The following is a 16,647-nucleotide window of genomic DNA, read 5'->3' as shown; positions in this document are numbered from 1 at the left end:
AAGATCTGGGCATGAGCTCCCCGTCACGGGGGGAGGGATGGAGGACAGTTGTCTGGAACGGGCTCGGGGACTACGTAGCAGAACCTGGGCTCCTACGCTTGTCCATCTACGCTTCCAGGGGCCCCGGGCCTACCTGGACACGTCAGCCCGGCCAGTTACAGCAGGACTGGCTGCCACCTCTCCCTGCCGACCCAGCCATGCCCCTGACAGCCTGCCCTTCACCCGTCAAGACATGAATCACCGTGGCCTCACAGGAGGAAGCAGTGATAACCCCAGGCTCCAGAAGGGCCACCCCCTGATGCTCTGTCCTAATCCACCCTGCAGGGCAGGGCTCAACCCGGCCCCCTCCTCTCCTGCCCCTAGCCTGTCTGTGCAGCCCTCCCCACCCCTCACACCACACGTCCCTCGGCCTGGAGCCCCCCTTCCGCACAACCCACCCCCAACCTTCCTGCCCCTCCCTCCTCCCTGGCCCTGGGTCTTTCAGTCCACCTGTCTGTCCCACTGCCCTGTGGCCACTGGCGCCCTTGCTGCCCTGGACCCCAGCACTGAGCAGAGGGTGGGGCTGGAGACCGTCCTCAGGACCACCCATCAGACGCCCTGAGAGGATGGAGGGATGTGGGGAACCCCGCAGGCAGTTAGTAGGGAGCCACAGAAAGTGACTGAGCTGGACAGCAAACACAGGAGAGTGTCTGGGCTGAATGTGGAGATCAGGAAGAAGGAAATCAGAGGGACAGAGACAGGGAGAGCCAGCGTTGGGGTGCTAGGGGGTGTTGAGGGGGCTCATGTGGGGGGTCCTGGGGAGGGCTACGAGGGGCCACTGTGGGGGCTCCTGGGGGCAGCTGAGGGATCTAGCTGGTGCTGTGATCTGATAGAGCCAGAACCAACCCAGGCCCGGGGTCCGGGGAGAAGTCAGGCGAGAAGGACCCACAGGATCCAAAGGACAAAAGAGTGAGGGGCCAGGGGCAGCTGAGCGGCCGTGGCCGTGGGGCACCCTGGAGGAGCGTCCATGTGACAGGGAGGAAGTCGAGGCTCACAGAGCCAGGACCCTCCCTCTCCTCCTTCCTAAAAGCAAGCACATCCGCTGTTTGGGAAATGCAGTTTGCGGGGGTGGGGGGGGGGTGGGGGGGCCAGGAGGGAATGCAATCTTGAAATCACACTGGCTGGAGCCGGGGGGAGGCCGGCGGGCCAGCAGGCGAGCAGGCGGACAATTAATTACGAGGATCCCGCTCTGAGCCGGGCGAGGGCCCAGCCAGGCCGGGTGTTTACATGCTCGCTCGTCTGTTTGGGGCCTGCAAATCCGTGTCAGATGTTAATGGAACAGCATCATTTTTCTGCCGAGGTGGCATCCCCAGGGATGTTTGGATGAGGCGGCCGGCGGGACTCGGTCTGGGAAAGGCAGGCCAGCGGCTGAGGAGGGAGATCATTTGTCAGGCTGCCCGACAGCCCGGCCGCCCCACCCAGGTCCCTCTGTCCACCAAGCTCTGGGGATGTGAAAAGTAGCGACCCACTCCAAAATAGGAGACTGCAAACTGAAGTGAGTCTAACTGAGCATCCACACCAGTGGACACAGGCCAAGTGGGCGCGCCCAGCAGCAGGCCTCTCGGCCGCCTGAGGCCGTCTGTGTCCTGCCGTGGCCGGACCCCCACGTGGGCACTCTTCCGCAGAGAGGGTGCAGGGAAGAGCAGGGGGGACACACTCCCACTCAGCAACAGCTGCTTGCTGTCGGCAGGCGGAAGAAGAGGGCCAGAGAGAGGACATGACTGCCCAAGATCACACAGCCAACAGGCCCTGGGATAGGCAGGCCGGTGGCCGCTCTGTGAGAGGATGGAGCTGAGGCCCTCCCTGAGGTCCCACAGCCAGCCGGGCAGGCAAGGGGAGCCTGCCAAGGGCTCCTCAGGCCTGTGCTATAGCCCCTCACCAAGACAGGCGTCCTAGGCCGAGGCCCGGAGGACACGAGACCTTGCTGGAACCCTGGCCCCGGTGAGCTCCCCACCCCTTGTTCCCCACCCACACTACGCCCCACTGTTCCTCAGGAAGCCCCCCCTACCCCAGGGCCTTTGCACAGGCTGTACCCTCAACCCCAACACTTCCTTCAGGCCATCTCCTCAAAGAGGCCTCTCGGCCCCAGGGCCCAAGCCTCCTCTCCTCCACAGGCTGAGGCCAAGGCGCAGTGGTAGGCAATTGGCTGTGGGAAAGCTCGAAGCACCCTGCCTGGCACACAGTAGGAGCTCGGGAAATGCAGCCACGCTGGCAGCATAGTCTTTGATACAAATCTTACGCCACGGTTATCACTGGGAGTTATTGTCAAGGAGCCTTGCTTCCACGGGGCTGGGAACCAGCCTGGATTCTTACGCCGGTAACATCCTTTTTCAAACCCTGAATGGAGAGGCCTCTTGACTCTCCTTCCTACACCCCATCCAGCGACTCAGTACTGCGAACAAGGGCGGGCAGAGACCTCCTGCAGCCGTGTTTCCTGCAGAAGACCTGCCTCAGTGTCCCTATCTGCAAAGAGGGCTCTTTGCTTGGGGCTGTGCAGAGAGAGGCAGGGTAGGCAGGGCTCAGAGGGGGAGGCAGGGTGGAAGGTCTCATGCAGCCTGCAGACTGAAGAGACCCTCGTGGTGAAGGGGAGAGCCAGGCCCTTCACACAGCTCTAGGTGCCACAGCACGACTCCCTGCTGCCTCCCCTGCACTCGAGCCCCTGCTCCTAGCTGTCCTCAGATGCACCTCACCCTGACCCCACACATCAGGGCCTTTGCACAACAGCCCCTGCTCTCTGCTCTGGCACAGTTCCTCCCTTTGGGACCCAGGAATTGTTCTGCCAGGACTTGAACCCCAGCTCCACAAGCTGTGAGACTGCGTGCCTCAGTTTCCCCATTGATAAGATAAAGACAGTCCCCAGACCTTCAACAGAGGACGGTGGTGAGTGTGAACCTACCCCTAGGTGGCTGGTGCCGACGACGCTGATGGGATTATTGCTCTCTCCTCCCTGGCACTTCAGGCGCTGATCACTCACCTCTCCTGCGGCGGTTGCGTCCCCTAGGCCTTGCGTCCCCTAGGCCGCCATCCCAGGGCTGGGAAGGAGCTCCCGCCTCCATTGCCCGCGGCCGCCGGCCGGTTCTCGGCCCTCCCCTGCCCCCTGGTGGTCACTCTTGGAATTTCCCCAAGGTATTTCCTGACCATTTTGGGACTGGCTTGGTCCCCAGGTTCCAGGCACCCGGAGCGGCGGCCGCGCAAAACAGACCAGCGGCCCGAGGCACTGGGTTCCCGCCCGCGTGGAGACTACGGAAACATGTGCCTGCTGGGCACAGGGCCAGGGCGCAGGGGGACCCTCAGGGGAGGGGATCCTCCAGGGGCAGGAGGACGATATTCCAGAGGGATGCCTCCTGCCCCGGGGCCTTTGCTCATGTTGCTAAAGACATTTTCATCTCCTGCAGGTGCTCCAGGGAACCTCTCAGACACCCCTTCTGCCTGCGGTGTGCACGGACACTGGGGTTTGTCTCTGCATGGCCAACCCGTGTGAGGGAGCTGGTCACGCTGCGATCCCGGAGCTGGCAAGGCTGGGGCTCTCCCCGAGGCAGGAGAGCGGGTCCCTCCTCCAAACGCGGTGACCGCCTCAGTAAAATGGGCTTCTGGTCGGCCTTCACGACGGCTCCGGAAGGTTCTCAGCACAGCAACCGGCACACAGCAGGTGTTCAGTTTGTGACCAGGGGATCCGGCTGAACTTTGGGAAAACTAGTTAGGGAGCAGCGTGTGTAACTTCGTGTTCGGTGCGCCGCCTGTGCCTGTCAGACAACAGTAACAAACGGCTCAGCGTCGCAGAGGCCTGACGTGCAGCTCGCCCGTTGCTCTAGCAAAGTGTTCTGCAGTCAAGCAGCTATCTCCAGGGAGGCCCTCCTGGGGTGGGGGGAACCCAGGAGCCCAGCCGCTGGCCCCCAAGGGGCCCACGGGCTATCCGCAACCCTCCCAGCTTACCAGCGTGGGGCTGTTGGCCTCCCACAGAGAAGGGGAGACGACCTGGGGAGGCCCCGGCACGGGCCCGCCTGGCCTACCCAGAGACGCACGTCCCGAGCCCGCGCACAGACATGGCCGGGCAGGGACCTCGCGGGGATGCCTCACGCAGGCTGTCAGGGCCACAGTGAGGGCACAGGGCACGCCCGGGCCCCAGCCCCCAGACGACTTCTGAAGGCCCAGTCCCGAGAGCCCCACAAAGGTGGGGGGACCTGAGGAGTGCCCAGACGGCCCAGCCTCCAGGATGTGGGCTCAGGACGCACCAATCTGGGTTTGGTGGGGCTCCAGAGTGAGGCCTGAAGGACAGGGTTGGGCACAGGTACCTGGTGGCTGCGGGTACCCCCGGGGGAGCCACAGGGAAGAATTGGGCTGGATCTGGGCAGGGATGGGACAGCGCAAGCAGGGGGAGGGCCTGGCCGGGGGTGTGCCAAGGCCACTATCTCTTGTGGGATCTGATGGAGGGGACTGGGCTTTGGGGCAGCTCCGGGAGAACGTCACATGCACGGGCCCGGCGGAGGGGCAGCCCTGGCCTGACCCGGGGCATCATTTGGTGGCAGTACCTTCCAGGCAGGAGGGGGGCCTGGAGCCCCCACCCCCAGCCTCCCTTAGCTCAGCTGAGGCCCCAGAGGCATTCAGCCGCTGAGCGGGACAGAAGATGTGCACGCTGGGCACCCAACAGGGTGGAGGAAACCAAAGCTCAGAGAGGGGGACGAGGATGCTGTGCATTGCATTTCTATGCCCCGGGGCAAATGGCACCAACACGTCACCTGAACACACTGCCGCCCACTGACGCGTGTTCAGCTGTGCGGTCACAGTGGCCTGGTGGGCACGTCCACAGGCAGCCGCTCAGCTACCTGGGAAGCCGATGCCCTGGGCCACGGCCATCTGGGAAGTGGGCACGCAAGGACCACCCACCGTCCCTCCACCATGCCCCCTGACGGGCCCAGGGATACTCAGCAGGTGCGGGGGTGGGGGTGGGCGCAGGAACCTCTCCCAGAGCAGCGGCTGGTTTTTCTGCAGCTGCCCTGCGCTGTGCATGTGGAGGGGGTCCAGGCAGGACCTGTTGTGAATAACTCTCAGATCCCACATGCTGACACCTCAGGGTGCGGGCCCTGGGCTCACTGACTCAGCTAAACCGTTCACCTGTGAACCGTCCGTGGTTCTAGAGGCTGCGGGGGGGGGGGGGGGGGGCGGTGCTCGGGGCCGTGGCGGCCGCTCCTGCAGGCTGGCTTGGGGCACTCTGGCTTTCCGAGGGCAATCCAAAGGCTTTCCGAGGAGAAGGCTGGCCGCCCCGCCTGGCCTGCCTGCCCACCCTCGCCCCAGCCCCACGCTCCCCCGCGCGCCCCTCCCGCCACCCCTCCCGCGGATGAGCAGGAATGACACAGACATGGTTCTGTACAAAACCTGAAATATTTTTACTCTTTTAAAACTTTGATCTAAGCTGCCTTAGACCTCATGGACTCGATACAAGAGTAATATGAATTGGGAAATAAAACACTTTAATAGCCACGGTAAACTTTGTTAGAAATGTACATGTTGCCAAATAATAATAATAAACTTTAAAAAATAAAAGAGAGAGAGAGAAAGAGAACAGCTTGATGGCCGGGTTAGATTATATAAATGTTCAACAAGGACGGGAAAGGAAACCTCGCAGACGCCAGGGCGGCTCCGTCGGGGCCCGGCGACCTTGCCCGCCAGCCTCGGGGCGGGGCCGCACCCCCCCTCCGCAGCGCGGGCCACTTCTGCGCATGGACACAGCGCCCTGGGACGGGCGTATAAACAAAGCTCATAAGAAATGTACAAATATAAAAAGCTACAAACATTAATAAATTACAGCATCACAAAACACAGAAACACTTCACAAGGTGCTAGTAAAACAGCGGCGTCCCCACCCCCTTCGCCAACAAGAAGGAAAGAAAGAGCTGGTATTCGAGTCGAAGACCCCTCTCTGATCGCGTCTGGAACAGGTCTCGTGCGTGCGGTTTGCTTCTGTAAAGACAGATATAAGGCTGCACAGACATCACTTGTTTTTCAGGCAATACCTTAGTTCCTAAGAGAAAGAAATAATACCGACGATAACAGTAGAAAGAAAGGAGAGGAGAAGCATTGGAAACCCAACTGCTCATCAGACTCGGCAAAAAACTCGTATAAATGTTAATGAAGGACTCTCTAGAAAGAAATTCCTAAAGATACTTTTACTCTTATAAAAAAGAAGTTATTTAAAAAGCTATTTACACGCTACATTCTATGAAAAATATGCTTCAGGAGATACATCTAAAATTAAAATACAGGATTGCCTGAGAAACAAATCCAGCCCCTCCGTGTCACTGGGCGGAGGACGTGCGGTCTGGGGTCCGCCCGTGGCCTCGACACCAAACACCGACAGGTGACAAGACAGAAGTGCGGGCCCTGCGTCCCTGGGCCGCCCAGCCGCCGTCAGCCCCGCCAGGCAGGTGCCTCGGCTGACAAGTGCTTCTCCGAGTGTAGCCGGTGGGGCTGGACGGGGCCCGCCCACATGGCTTAGCCTGGGCTCCCAGGCCCTAGGTCGTGGCTGGGCCCGACCCTTCCAGGGGGACGCCACGATAGCGCCCCCACCCACTAACACAGACCCTGCCGCCGGCCCCAGCATCCCGACAAACGCCCCGGCGGGTCAGGGCACGACATCCACCATCCGGCCCGCCACGTGCCGGCCACGGAGCATAGAGGCCCCTCTCCTGGCCGGGCCGAACGCTCTCTGGACTGAGAATCACTCAGGAAGAGTAGGGGGGCACCCAAGATCCCACTTTCTCCTCCTCTTCCTCTCTAGTGTTCTTTGCCTTTTTTAAGCCTCTGGAGGCTACCAGCCTGTGGCCAGCTCAGACTCTGGGCCTGGTGAGCGTTGGCTCACTCCTCCTTCCTCGAAGGACTCATGCTCCCAGCAGAGCTGTGGGGGCCCTGCAATCACACCCACACTCAGGGGTGCCTGGAGGCTGTCCTGAAACTGGAATGGTCCTCACGTGGGCAGGGCCGAGTTTCGGGAACTGGTCACTCTAAGCAACTTGAGAAAGGACATCTGTCCACGTTGGTGAGCTCCGCCTGCTGAAGCAACAGATGCTCGTGTGGGGGGGGAGTGGTGGCCGGGAGGGGGCCAGGCCCTCCCTGGGGTGAGGCAGCGCGGCCACCCTCCTGGGGGCGGATGTTCTAGCGGGGCTCCGGGGGTCCTGAGCGGAGCGGAAGGATCCTGGCTTTCCAAACTTTAAAGGAGTAGTTTTCCATTCCGATGAATTTTCAAAATTTTCCCAAGCCTCTGCTTGGCGGTGGCCATGCCCTTTTTTGTACGTTTTCCTGCAGCCAGAGACACAAAAGTGGCGGGTGTGAGAGCTCGAGAGGAACCTCCCCTCCTGGAGCCCCCATCTTCTCTGTAAGACAGGCCTGCGGGCCTGAGCCCCGGGGCTCCAGACTCCACGGACCCACCAGTGGTCACCAAAGTGCCCTGCTGCGAGGCTGTGGGATGAGGGTGGGGGGACGGCACCACAAGGGAGTGAGGCCTAGCCCTCCTCCTGGCGGCGGGAGCCACACTCCTGGCCACAGCCAGCTGGGCCTGGGGGCCAGGGTGCAGGCAGATCGGGGGTATAGGGGTGAGAGTGGGGACCTGGGGACGCAGCCAGCCGTCCTGCCCCCGAACCACCCAGGGAGCCTGGATCACCCTGGGCCCCTCGGCACACTGCCGACGACACCCAGCTCTAAGCTGGGCCCCAAAGCCAAGGCGAGCAGGAGCAGCTTTCGCGCTGTGAGGGGCCCTGGCCGAGCAGGTGGCTGTAGATGTGGCCACCTGGGGACAGAGGGGGCCTGTGGTCCTCTAGCGTGCAGTCTGAGGGCACGCGGGCGCGGTACCTTTGGCGGCAGTATTGTTGGGGGATGACGCGGAGGGCCGCCTCTGCGCCAGGAAGACCCCGGGGGCCATGGGCTGGGAGGCGCGGCTGGCCTGGGCCCCTGCAAAGGCTCCGGCCGCAGTGTACTCGTGGTCCGCCAGGCTGCTGCTGTGTGATTCAGGCGGGGGCTCGGGCGAGCTGCCCTCCTGCGAGGCCTGGCTGCTGGCCGTGCTGGCGGAGGCCGGGGTGGCGGAGGCCGGGGTGGCGGAGGCCGGGGTGGTGCTGGCAGAGGCGGAGGCCGAGGCGGAGGGCGAGGGGGTGTTGGGGGCCAGCTTCCTTTTGGTGTTCTTCTTCTTCCTGCTCTTCTGCTCCTCCTTTGGACAAAGCACGCGGCCGGGCCTCAGACACAGGGGCTGGTCCCTCTTGTGTGAGGCCACTCCCCTGGCGTTGGGCCAGCTGGCCCCCAGGAGACCTGGCTGGGTCCACACCTAGCCCCACGCCCCCCCCCCCCCCCCACCGTGAACCCGAGCAGCACCGGGACCCGTGCAGGGACCACCGTTGCCCCCGTGCGGGTGAGCTGCCCTGGACATGGGGACACATGGAAGGTGGCACCACCACTCAGCTGCAGTGGACGTGCCCCCTGCCCCATTCCTCCACCCATAGCCTGACTCCCGGCCGAGGGGGGGGAATGTGCCATCAGTACCCCCCTCCCCAACCCCCTTCACTCCCAGAAACTTGTGAACAGGGATCAGCAAGACTCAAATGTCCCCAAGCCTGAGACAGCTCCCAGACTGGGCAGTTTGGGCAGGGGGCTGGGGGAGGAGCAGAGGCCCGGGCAGGGGGCTGGGGAGAGCAGAGGCCTGGGCAAGGGACTGGGGTGGGGTCAGAGGTCTGGGCACAGGGCTGGGAGGGGGAGAGCAGAGGCCTGAGCAGGGGGCTGGGGGCGGGCAGAGGCCTGGGTAAGGGGCTGGCAGGGAGCAGAGGCCTGGGCACAGGGCTGGGGGGAGCAGAGGCCTTGGCAGGGGGCTGGGGGGGAGCAGAGGCCTGGGCAGGGGGCTGGGGCGGGGGAGCAGAGGCCTGGGCACAGGGCTGGGGGGAGCAGAGGCCTGGGCACAGGGCTAGGGGGGAACAGAGGCCTGGGCACAGGGCTGGGGGGAGCAGAGGCCTGGGCACAGGGCTAGGGGGGAGCAGAGGCCTGGGCAGGGGGCTGGGGTGGGGGAGCAGAGGCCTGGGTAAGGGGCTGGCGGGGAGCAGAGGCCTGGGCACAGGGCTGGGGGGAGCAGAGGCCTTGGCAGGGGGCTGGGGGGGAGCAGAGGCCTGGGCACAGGGCTGGGGGGAGCAGAGGCCTGGGCACAGGGCTAGGGGGGAACAGAGGCCTGGGCACAGGGCTGGGGGGAGCAGAGGCCTGGGCACAGGGCTAGGGGGGAGCAGAGGCCTGGGCAGGGGGCTGGGGTGGGGGAGCAGAGGCCTGGGTAAGGGGCTGGCGGGGAGCAGAGGCCTGGGCACAGGGCTGGGGGGAGCAGAGGCCTTGGCAGGGGGCTGGGGGGGAGCAGAGGCCTGGGCAGGGGGCTGGGGCGGGGGAGCAGAGGCCTGGGTAAGGGGCTGGGCAGGGAGCAGAGGCCTGGGTAAGGGGCTGGGCAGGGAGCAGAGGCCTGGGCACAGGGCTAGGGGGGAGCAGAGGCCTGGGCAGGGGGCTGGGGCGGGGGAGCAGAGGCCTGGGTAAGGGGCTGGGCGGGGAGCAGAGGCCTGGGCACAGGGCTAGCGGGGAGCAGAGACCTGGGCAGGGGGCTGGGGTGAGGAGCAGAGGCATCTGGGGAGCTGAGCCCAGGCAGGGCCCGTCTCACCTGCTGGGACAGCTTGGCTGCGGCAGCTGCCAGCCCAGTCTCGATGGAGGCCACTCTGGTGCCCTCACGCACGGGCCTGTCCTGCCTTGGCACCGATGGGCCGACCCTCGCTGCAGGAGAGAACGTCAGCCTGCCTCGAGTGGCCACCTATGCCTGTGCACCCCTGCGTCAGTCTGTGTCCAACACCTTACAACTCAGGGAGGGGCCCCACGCCAGCAAGACAGGTGACAGCAGGCAGGGGCCACACGGAAGGTGGACTCAGACCCCCACCCCAGGCCAGGTGCAGAGACACCGCCCCCAGGGCTGCTCATCCAGACAATGGAGGTGAGGGGCCGGCCCCCCGCAGGGGGTCCCCCAACCCCGGCTCCTGCACTACCTGTGGGGCTGTAGGGGGCGTCGTCCGAGCCCTTCCTCTTCTTGGACCGGGACTTGAAGACCGGACTGTCCTCATCAGACTCCAGGGAGGGGTAAACTAGGAGGCGGAGGCGGGGGGAGGCTGAGCCCCTGCTGAGAGCGGGGGACTTCAAGCTGCAGAGCACTGTCCCTCCTGTCATGGCTGCCACACACACACACACGCGCACACACGCACACACACACACACACACACACACACACACACACACACACGGGCACAAGTCCCCTGGGAGCCATCCAGCCCAGGCCCCCTGAGGCACAGCAAGGGCCGGGACTGGCCAGACAAGAGCTCCCAGGCCTGCCCCAACGAGTCTTTGATGAGGGAGCCCCGCACAGCAGCTCTGGGGGGATTCCCGGGTGCCCCCACCACAGCGCTCACTGCTGTCAGTCTGTCAGAATAGGGCAGGCCCCACATCCAGGCCCGCAGGTGTCCACCCGACAGGGCAGGGCCAACCTCCCCTCGGGAGGGCTCTCCAGGGGCAGGAGGGGGGAGTTGAGGCCCTTGGGCCATGGGGACCGTGCCGAAGGCAGACCCCGCGTCACTAGGGTAGCACACCCCTGGGCCCCAGACATCCCCAGGGGGGCAGGCCAAGGTGTGGAGGCAGGTCCTCGCTCCTGAGCCCTCCCCTGCAGCCAACAGCAGCTCCCCAGAGCTGCCCAGAGCCCCGAGAGCAGGGCCTGGAGGGCTGGGGGGGAGGGTCATGCCCTAAGGCCCCCTGCTCACTGCCCACCTTGGATTGGGCCACTCTGGGCCTCAGTGTCGTCACCCACACAGAGACAGACGGGACGGCCATGGTCTCAACATGTCTGTGAGCGTGTGGCCGCAGAGGGGGTACGGACGGGGTCGGTCCTCAGAGGGCAGAACAGCCGTGGACCTCCAACCCAGCAATGCCCCGTCCCAGGTCCACGCCAGACGCACTGCAAACGTGGCCACACGGCACCCCTGCACTAACGTTCCCAGCAGCAGCGTCCGTGGGGGCTGAGAGGCAGAAGCCAGCAGGCGGCCGAGAGTGGCTGGAAGGGGCCAACACGTGAGGCAGCCACGGCAGAGCACGCGAGGAGGAAGGTCTGTGCCCAGGACGTGTCGCACACAGACGGAGGGACTCTGTGGGCTACGGGCCAGGGAGGGGCTCTTTCTGGGTGGCGACCATGTGCTTCTGAGGCCGACCTTCCTGTCTCCTGAAGACGGCCCGGCTCCCGGCATGAGCAGAAGCCCGGGGGCACTGCTGGCACCCGCCCGCACCCCCGGGGCCTCACCGTAGTCTGAGTCCTTGAAGCAGGCATCCAGATGGTCCTGCTCCTCCTCGTAGTCACCCAGGTCCACGCTGTTCTTCGCTGGCCTCTTCAGCAGCCGCTTGCCGGCGCCCTTGCCACCACCTCCGTTCTTCCGGGCACCGTGAGCCACCAGCGAGCTGCCCTTGGCCTGGCCGGCGCCCCACGTGGTCTGCAGGCAGGAGTCGGAGGCCTGCAGGTTGGCCATGGACAGCATTCCCTGAATTGCTTCCTGCGTGCTGGGGGAGGCCGGGGGCTGGCTGGAGACACAGAGAGAAAGGCGGCGCTCAGCCCCCAGGCCATGGCCCACAGCACTGAGCCCACGGCCCATGACCCGTGGCCCACATCCCACAGCACTCAGCCCACAGCAAGCGGTCCATAGGCCATGGTCCACAGCCCACGTGGCCCCCACCCCCCAGTGGCACAGGGCACAGGGTGGAGCACAGCAGTAGCTGATGACTCCCTCTCTGAAAGAGCCAACCACCCCCTTCTCCAGCCCTTTGCCCCCACACGCTGCAGGGTCAGAGAGGGCATGGTGAGGGGACACAGGAGAAGAGAGGGAGCAGAAGGGGGCAGAGAGAGAAGGGTGGCAGATGGACGGGCCGGTACCGGCCTCTGATCGCGCCTGCTCCCTCCCACCCGCTCTTTACCTGCTGGCCACACCTCAGCCCGGCCTGAGCTCGGCTCCGCTCAGCCGCCCCCTCAGGCAGCCTTCCCAACACCACCTTCTGCTGACCTGATCGGGGCACCTGTCACCCTCCGGCTCTGGGCAGTGCCGGGCCCCCTTGCCACATTCTCTTCGCCTGTCCCCCCCCCCCCCTGCCCCCCGCCATCACCTCCTCCCAGCTGAACTGACTCCCCTCCCTCCAGATACCCAGTGAGGCTGTGCTGCTGACTGACACTGCGTCCTCCGCTGGCCTGGGCTCTGGGAGGGGTGGGTGGCAGCCCCCCTCCCCCCCCACAGAACAGAGGCCTGGACGAGGCTGGATGGGGACAGTTCTCACTGCCAAGGCCTGGGCTCCTCCAGGTGCTGTGCTCTCCTCCCCGTCCCCGCAGACCCCCGCATGGGGTCTGTCTGGGCCTTCTCAGGGACCTCAGCTCCATGTCCCCCCCCCCCACCGCCAGGCCTGCTTTCCTGCCCCTGCCCCAGCCCATGCCTCCTTGCAGCCAGCACCCCCCGCCCCGCTCCCCCCCTAGCCTATCTGCACCAGGACAGACAGCTCACCCTGGTCAGCCCTCCACATCTCCCTGCAAGGCACCCAACAGCCAGCCCAGGAAACTCCCAGTGGGCCTGGCCCAGCAGGCATCTCCCTTCAGGGGCCGTTTCTGGCCCTTGGCCTCACCCCCGTGGGACAGGACAGCCCACCCTGACCTGTGGGCCCCCAGCCAAACCACTGTGTCAGGCACTCCTGAGCTGACCCTCCCTGGGAGACAGGACCAGGAGTCCCAAATGGGGTGGGGAAGCCACAGGCGCTTAGCTCTCCTCCCCATCACAGACCCAGAAGGCCTGGGCAGTGGCTGCAGGGTCCAGCCCTGGTGTCTGACATCCATGCTGCTCCTGCCTGCCCCATGTGCCCTGGGGGATGGACCCACTCGAGGCTACTGTGACCCCAAAGCAGCACCCAGGGTGTCAGTCCACACAGGCCCTGCTGGGGGCTCTGCCTCGTCCTCTCTCATGCTGCCCCCCACTCCCACCCCATCTTCCAGAAGTGTTGGAAACACATTTAGTAGTAAGACCATTATAACGAGAAGGAGCCACAAGTCCCGGCTCAGAAGTGAGAACTTCTCAAACGGAGGGCCGGCAGGCTGGGGGAGATACAGCCGCCCCCCAGGGAGAACAGACACAGAGCGTCCCTGCAGGTCCCAGGGGCCCAGTGAGACAAGCTTGGACACACGTAGTCCTGCTGGGTCACTGCTGGGCTCTAGGCCAGGGACTCTGTCCGGAGCAGGGAGGAGGGGGCTGGGGAGGGCTCTCCAAGCAGCATCCCCACAAATACCGCCTCTCGGGCTCTGCCCCAGATACCCTGGACCACAATGTCCTGGCTTCTGCTGCAACCAAACAGGACTGCAGTTCCAAAGCCAAAACGATAGGAAAATCAGGTCGGATGGTCAGAATCGGGAGCTCCTGGACCCTCTGCCCCGTCCACACTTGCACAGGCAGAGGCTTGTCCAGACCTAGCCAGGAGCACACAGTATACCACGGCTGTGCCACGGTCACCGGTGGTCTCCGAGCAGCACAGACCCCCAACCTGCAGGGGAGACAGCAGGAGCCAATGGCTGGCCCGTCACCCTCTACACCAGGCTCTCTGGGGCATGGATGTGGCCCTGTCCGGCCCCGTCCCGAAGCTCTGGGCCCCCTCACGCAGCCTCAAGGCTGGGCAGACACCAGGCTTCCCACAGGGACAGAGGGCAGGGGGCCAGGACGCCCACCGGGAGCTTCCCCTGGGGAACTGCCGTGGTCCCAGCCCAGCTCTGCCGCACCCAGGAGGGAGGCCTGTGGAGCCCTGGGCTGCATGCTGCCCGGGCCAGCGGTCAGTCCGCGCAGGGCGGGCGCACCAAGGAGCAAAGTCTAACTCATCTCTTAATCCTCCAATTATCATACCAGAATCCTCCCCCCAATCCCCAGCGGTAAACGCTAAGCAAACCATCCACAAGAAATTAACATATTTCCCTCCATTTTTTTCAGCTGTTTTTTCCCAGCAGCAAATACTTAAAACAGAGCAAATGGACCATCAAAAACTGACCTGCTCTCCAAATGGGAGACTGGGGAGAGGGACTGCCCGCAGCAGGCGGTCCGGGTGGGCCTGGCAGGCACGTGTGCCTGTGCGGGTGGGTGTGAGGGCGCACGTGTGTGTGTGCAGGGCAGTTAGCGGTGCACCTCGGACCGGCAGCCCTCCCTCCAGAGCCCGAGCATCAGCCAGCCAGGGTTCTTTCCGGAAGAAGGGCACCCCAAGGCCGTGTGGGGCCAGTGGCCTCCTGGAAAGGGGGTCCCAGCCAGACTTCTCCTGGCAAGGCCTCAGGCCAGGGTCCCGCCATAGCAAAGGCCACAGGGCATTTCTGTCGTGAGGGACTCATATCTGTGCGTGTACAGAAACCACTTAATGCCAAGCAGGAAACGCATACCCCAAAGGGCAGCAGACACTGCCAGCCACACGCCGAGAGAAAGCACCTACAGCTGCCTGTGAACACAGTATTGCACAAAACACCGTGATCCGTGAAAGAAAACACAGCCAAGTGACTTAGCCAGAATCCTCTCCGATCGCCGCCTAATGCGCTTCCTGGGGGCCCTGCGGCCTCCCCACAGCTCATGCAGCGTTGGGACTGCGATTTGGGGAACACGGTCTCGGGGGCAGAGCTAGGGGACCGAGTTCTGGGCAGGCCACGTGCGCCCTGCCTTCCTCAGGCCCAGCCCTTCCTGCCTGGATGTCACCGCCCAGCACAGCCCACGGTCCCGGGCCCCCACCAAGCTCCGTCATCGGGCAGGACAGGGATTCTGCTCTGGCCTCCGCCACCTGTGCTGCCTCAGTGTCTCCTGGGCCGCCGGAACGTGCTGCTGTCGTGGGGATGGGCAGGGGACAAACTCCCAGGTGGGAGGCCCCGACCCCTCGGTTATCTGTCTTGTGGCACTTGTGGCAATTCCACGTGAGCAAAAAATGACCACAATGCTTAAAAACAAAATTAGTTGGACGGGCAGAGAACTCAGCTGGGACCATCACCAGAGAAACGAGCCCAGAGGGGTTAATCCGTGTCTCCCGGATCGCAGGCCTGGGCAGGAGGAATCCCGGCATCCAGGGGCCCCCACAGCCGCAGCAAGTGGGCTCCCAACCCCGCCAGGCAAGTGCGGTCGTCTGGGGACCTGGCAGGTGTGGCCCCTCCCAGGGCACGTCTCTCCTGTCCCCAGGCCCTGAAACGACCTTCTCTCTCCCTGCAGGGTGAGGTCTCTGAAGCCCTGGGTCCCAGAGACACCAGGTGCCCTTGACCCGGAGGCTGGGCACAGGCCGTGGAAAATTTCCTACATTACCTTCACGGCACTTGGGAAGCGTCTAGATAGAGACTGCTAGACCTCCCAGCCAGGAGCCCAGCCCAGCCCCGGTTCTCCGCATTCCCCCAAGGAGGGCAGCCGCTCAGCCTCCTCTGAGTGCAGGTGTCCAGGACCGTGGCAGGGTCGGGGGGAGCTCCGTGCCCTGACTCAGGGGCTCCACAGACCTTCGAGAACAGCAGGCCAGCGCCCACTCACCTCCCTGGCCAGCCTACCTCGGGGACGTAGGCCCAGAGCGCCCACGTGTGCCCTGCAGGCCTACCTGTTGGGGTTGTACTCGAGCGCTCCAACCTCCTCGCTGGCCTGCAGCAGGTCCAGGATGCCCGCGGCTGAGCCCCCGCTGTCTTTCTTCACTTTGGCGTTGCGGGCAGGCTTGGTGTCCGTGTCGATGTGCAGCGAGCCCTCATCAGAGGACTCGTCACTCTGCCGCGGGGATAGAGCCACGGGTCAGACAGGACTTGAGGGACAGCTATGGTCTCCCTCTGGCCACCAACAGGTTTCTCACAGTCTTTCAAGGGCCGGCCCTTAGAACAAGCGCTGCGGGGCCTGCCGGCCAGACACACACAAAACGGCTAGACCCCAGAGCTTTCTGTCGGGCCCCAGGGGCCTGTCCCGGAAGGCTGCCCTATTTCCCCAGGAAACCCTGGTTCTCCGAGCCTTCCACAGGAGCGCCGGTACCGACAACAGATGGGAGGAGAGCCCGTGTGGGTGGGCAGGGAGCCGGGGGGAGCACGGGCCCACACGCAGAGCCCCAGTTAACAGCCACTGGCAGGTAGCTCTGGGGACCCCTGGCCTCCTTGCAAACAGCCACCGTGTCCTGGGCTGGACGCAGCCTAACTTAACCCCCCCCCCAACCATGGTGCAGGACCCCCGGCAGGCCTGGCCCCGCTCCCCCCACCATTCATCATCTTCGTGGTGGCACAGCCGCCCACAGAGACCCGAAGACCCTCCTTGAGTCCCACCCCTGCGTTCATCCCTCCCTGGGGGTCCTATGGCACGTGGCCCCACTCCAGAACCCAGGCCAACCCCCATGGAAACGCCCGGGGAGCATGAAGATGAGCCACGTCCCCTGCGAAGCAGGACGGCCAGAGACAGGGATGGGCGTGTGGCCTGGCCTCCCGGGGACCCGGGGCAGACACACCTTGCAGAGTGCCGAGTCCAGCTTTGGCTTCGTAACGGGCGTGGGCAGCGGCTCCTTCCCGTCCAGTAAGACTGAAAG

At 64.4% G+C, this 16,647-nt stretch overlaps 1 protein-coding gene across 3 annotated transcripts in view; it reads right to left on the bottom strand.

Annotated features, from left to right (window-relative positions):
• Positions 1-5,399: 5,399 nt before the first annotated feature.
• Positions 5,400-16,647, bottom strand: part of PHF2 (PHD finger protein 2) — a 75,512-nt gene continuing 64,264 nt past the window's right edge. For all 3 annotated transcript variants that reach the window (XM_045468234.1, XM_045468233.1, XM_045468232.1), the window contains exons 16-22: positions 16,570-16,640; positions 15,691-15,851; positions 11,375-11,649; positions 10,080-10,175; positions 9,704-9,813; positions 7,882-8,233; positions 5,400-7,332 (exon numbers count right to left, since the gene is read on the bottom strand). In XM_045468234.1, coding sequence (XP_045324190.1) covers positions 7,244-7,332; positions 7,882-8,233; positions 9,704-9,813; positions 10,080-10,175; positions 11,375-11,649; positions 15,691-15,851; positions 16,570-16,640 — 1,154 coding nt within the window. In that variant the 3' untranslated portion in view covers positions 5,400-7,243. The remainder of the gene's footprint in view (positions 7,333-7,881; positions 8,234-9,703; positions 9,814-10,079; positions 10,176-11,374; positions 11,650-15,690; positions 15,852-16,569; positions 16,641-16,647) is intronic.

The sequence above is a fragment of the Leopardus geoffroyi genome, chromosome D4, assembly GCF_018350155.1.
Source record: "Leopardus geoffroyi isolate Oge1 chromosome D4, O.geoffroyi_Oge1_pat1.0, whole genome shotgun sequence".
NCBI lineage: Eukaryota > Metazoa > Chordata > Mammalia > Carnivora > Felidae > Leopardus > Leopardus geoffroyi.
Note: the sequence above shows the minus strand (reverse complement) of the source record. Positions and strands in the feature narration are given on the sequence as shown.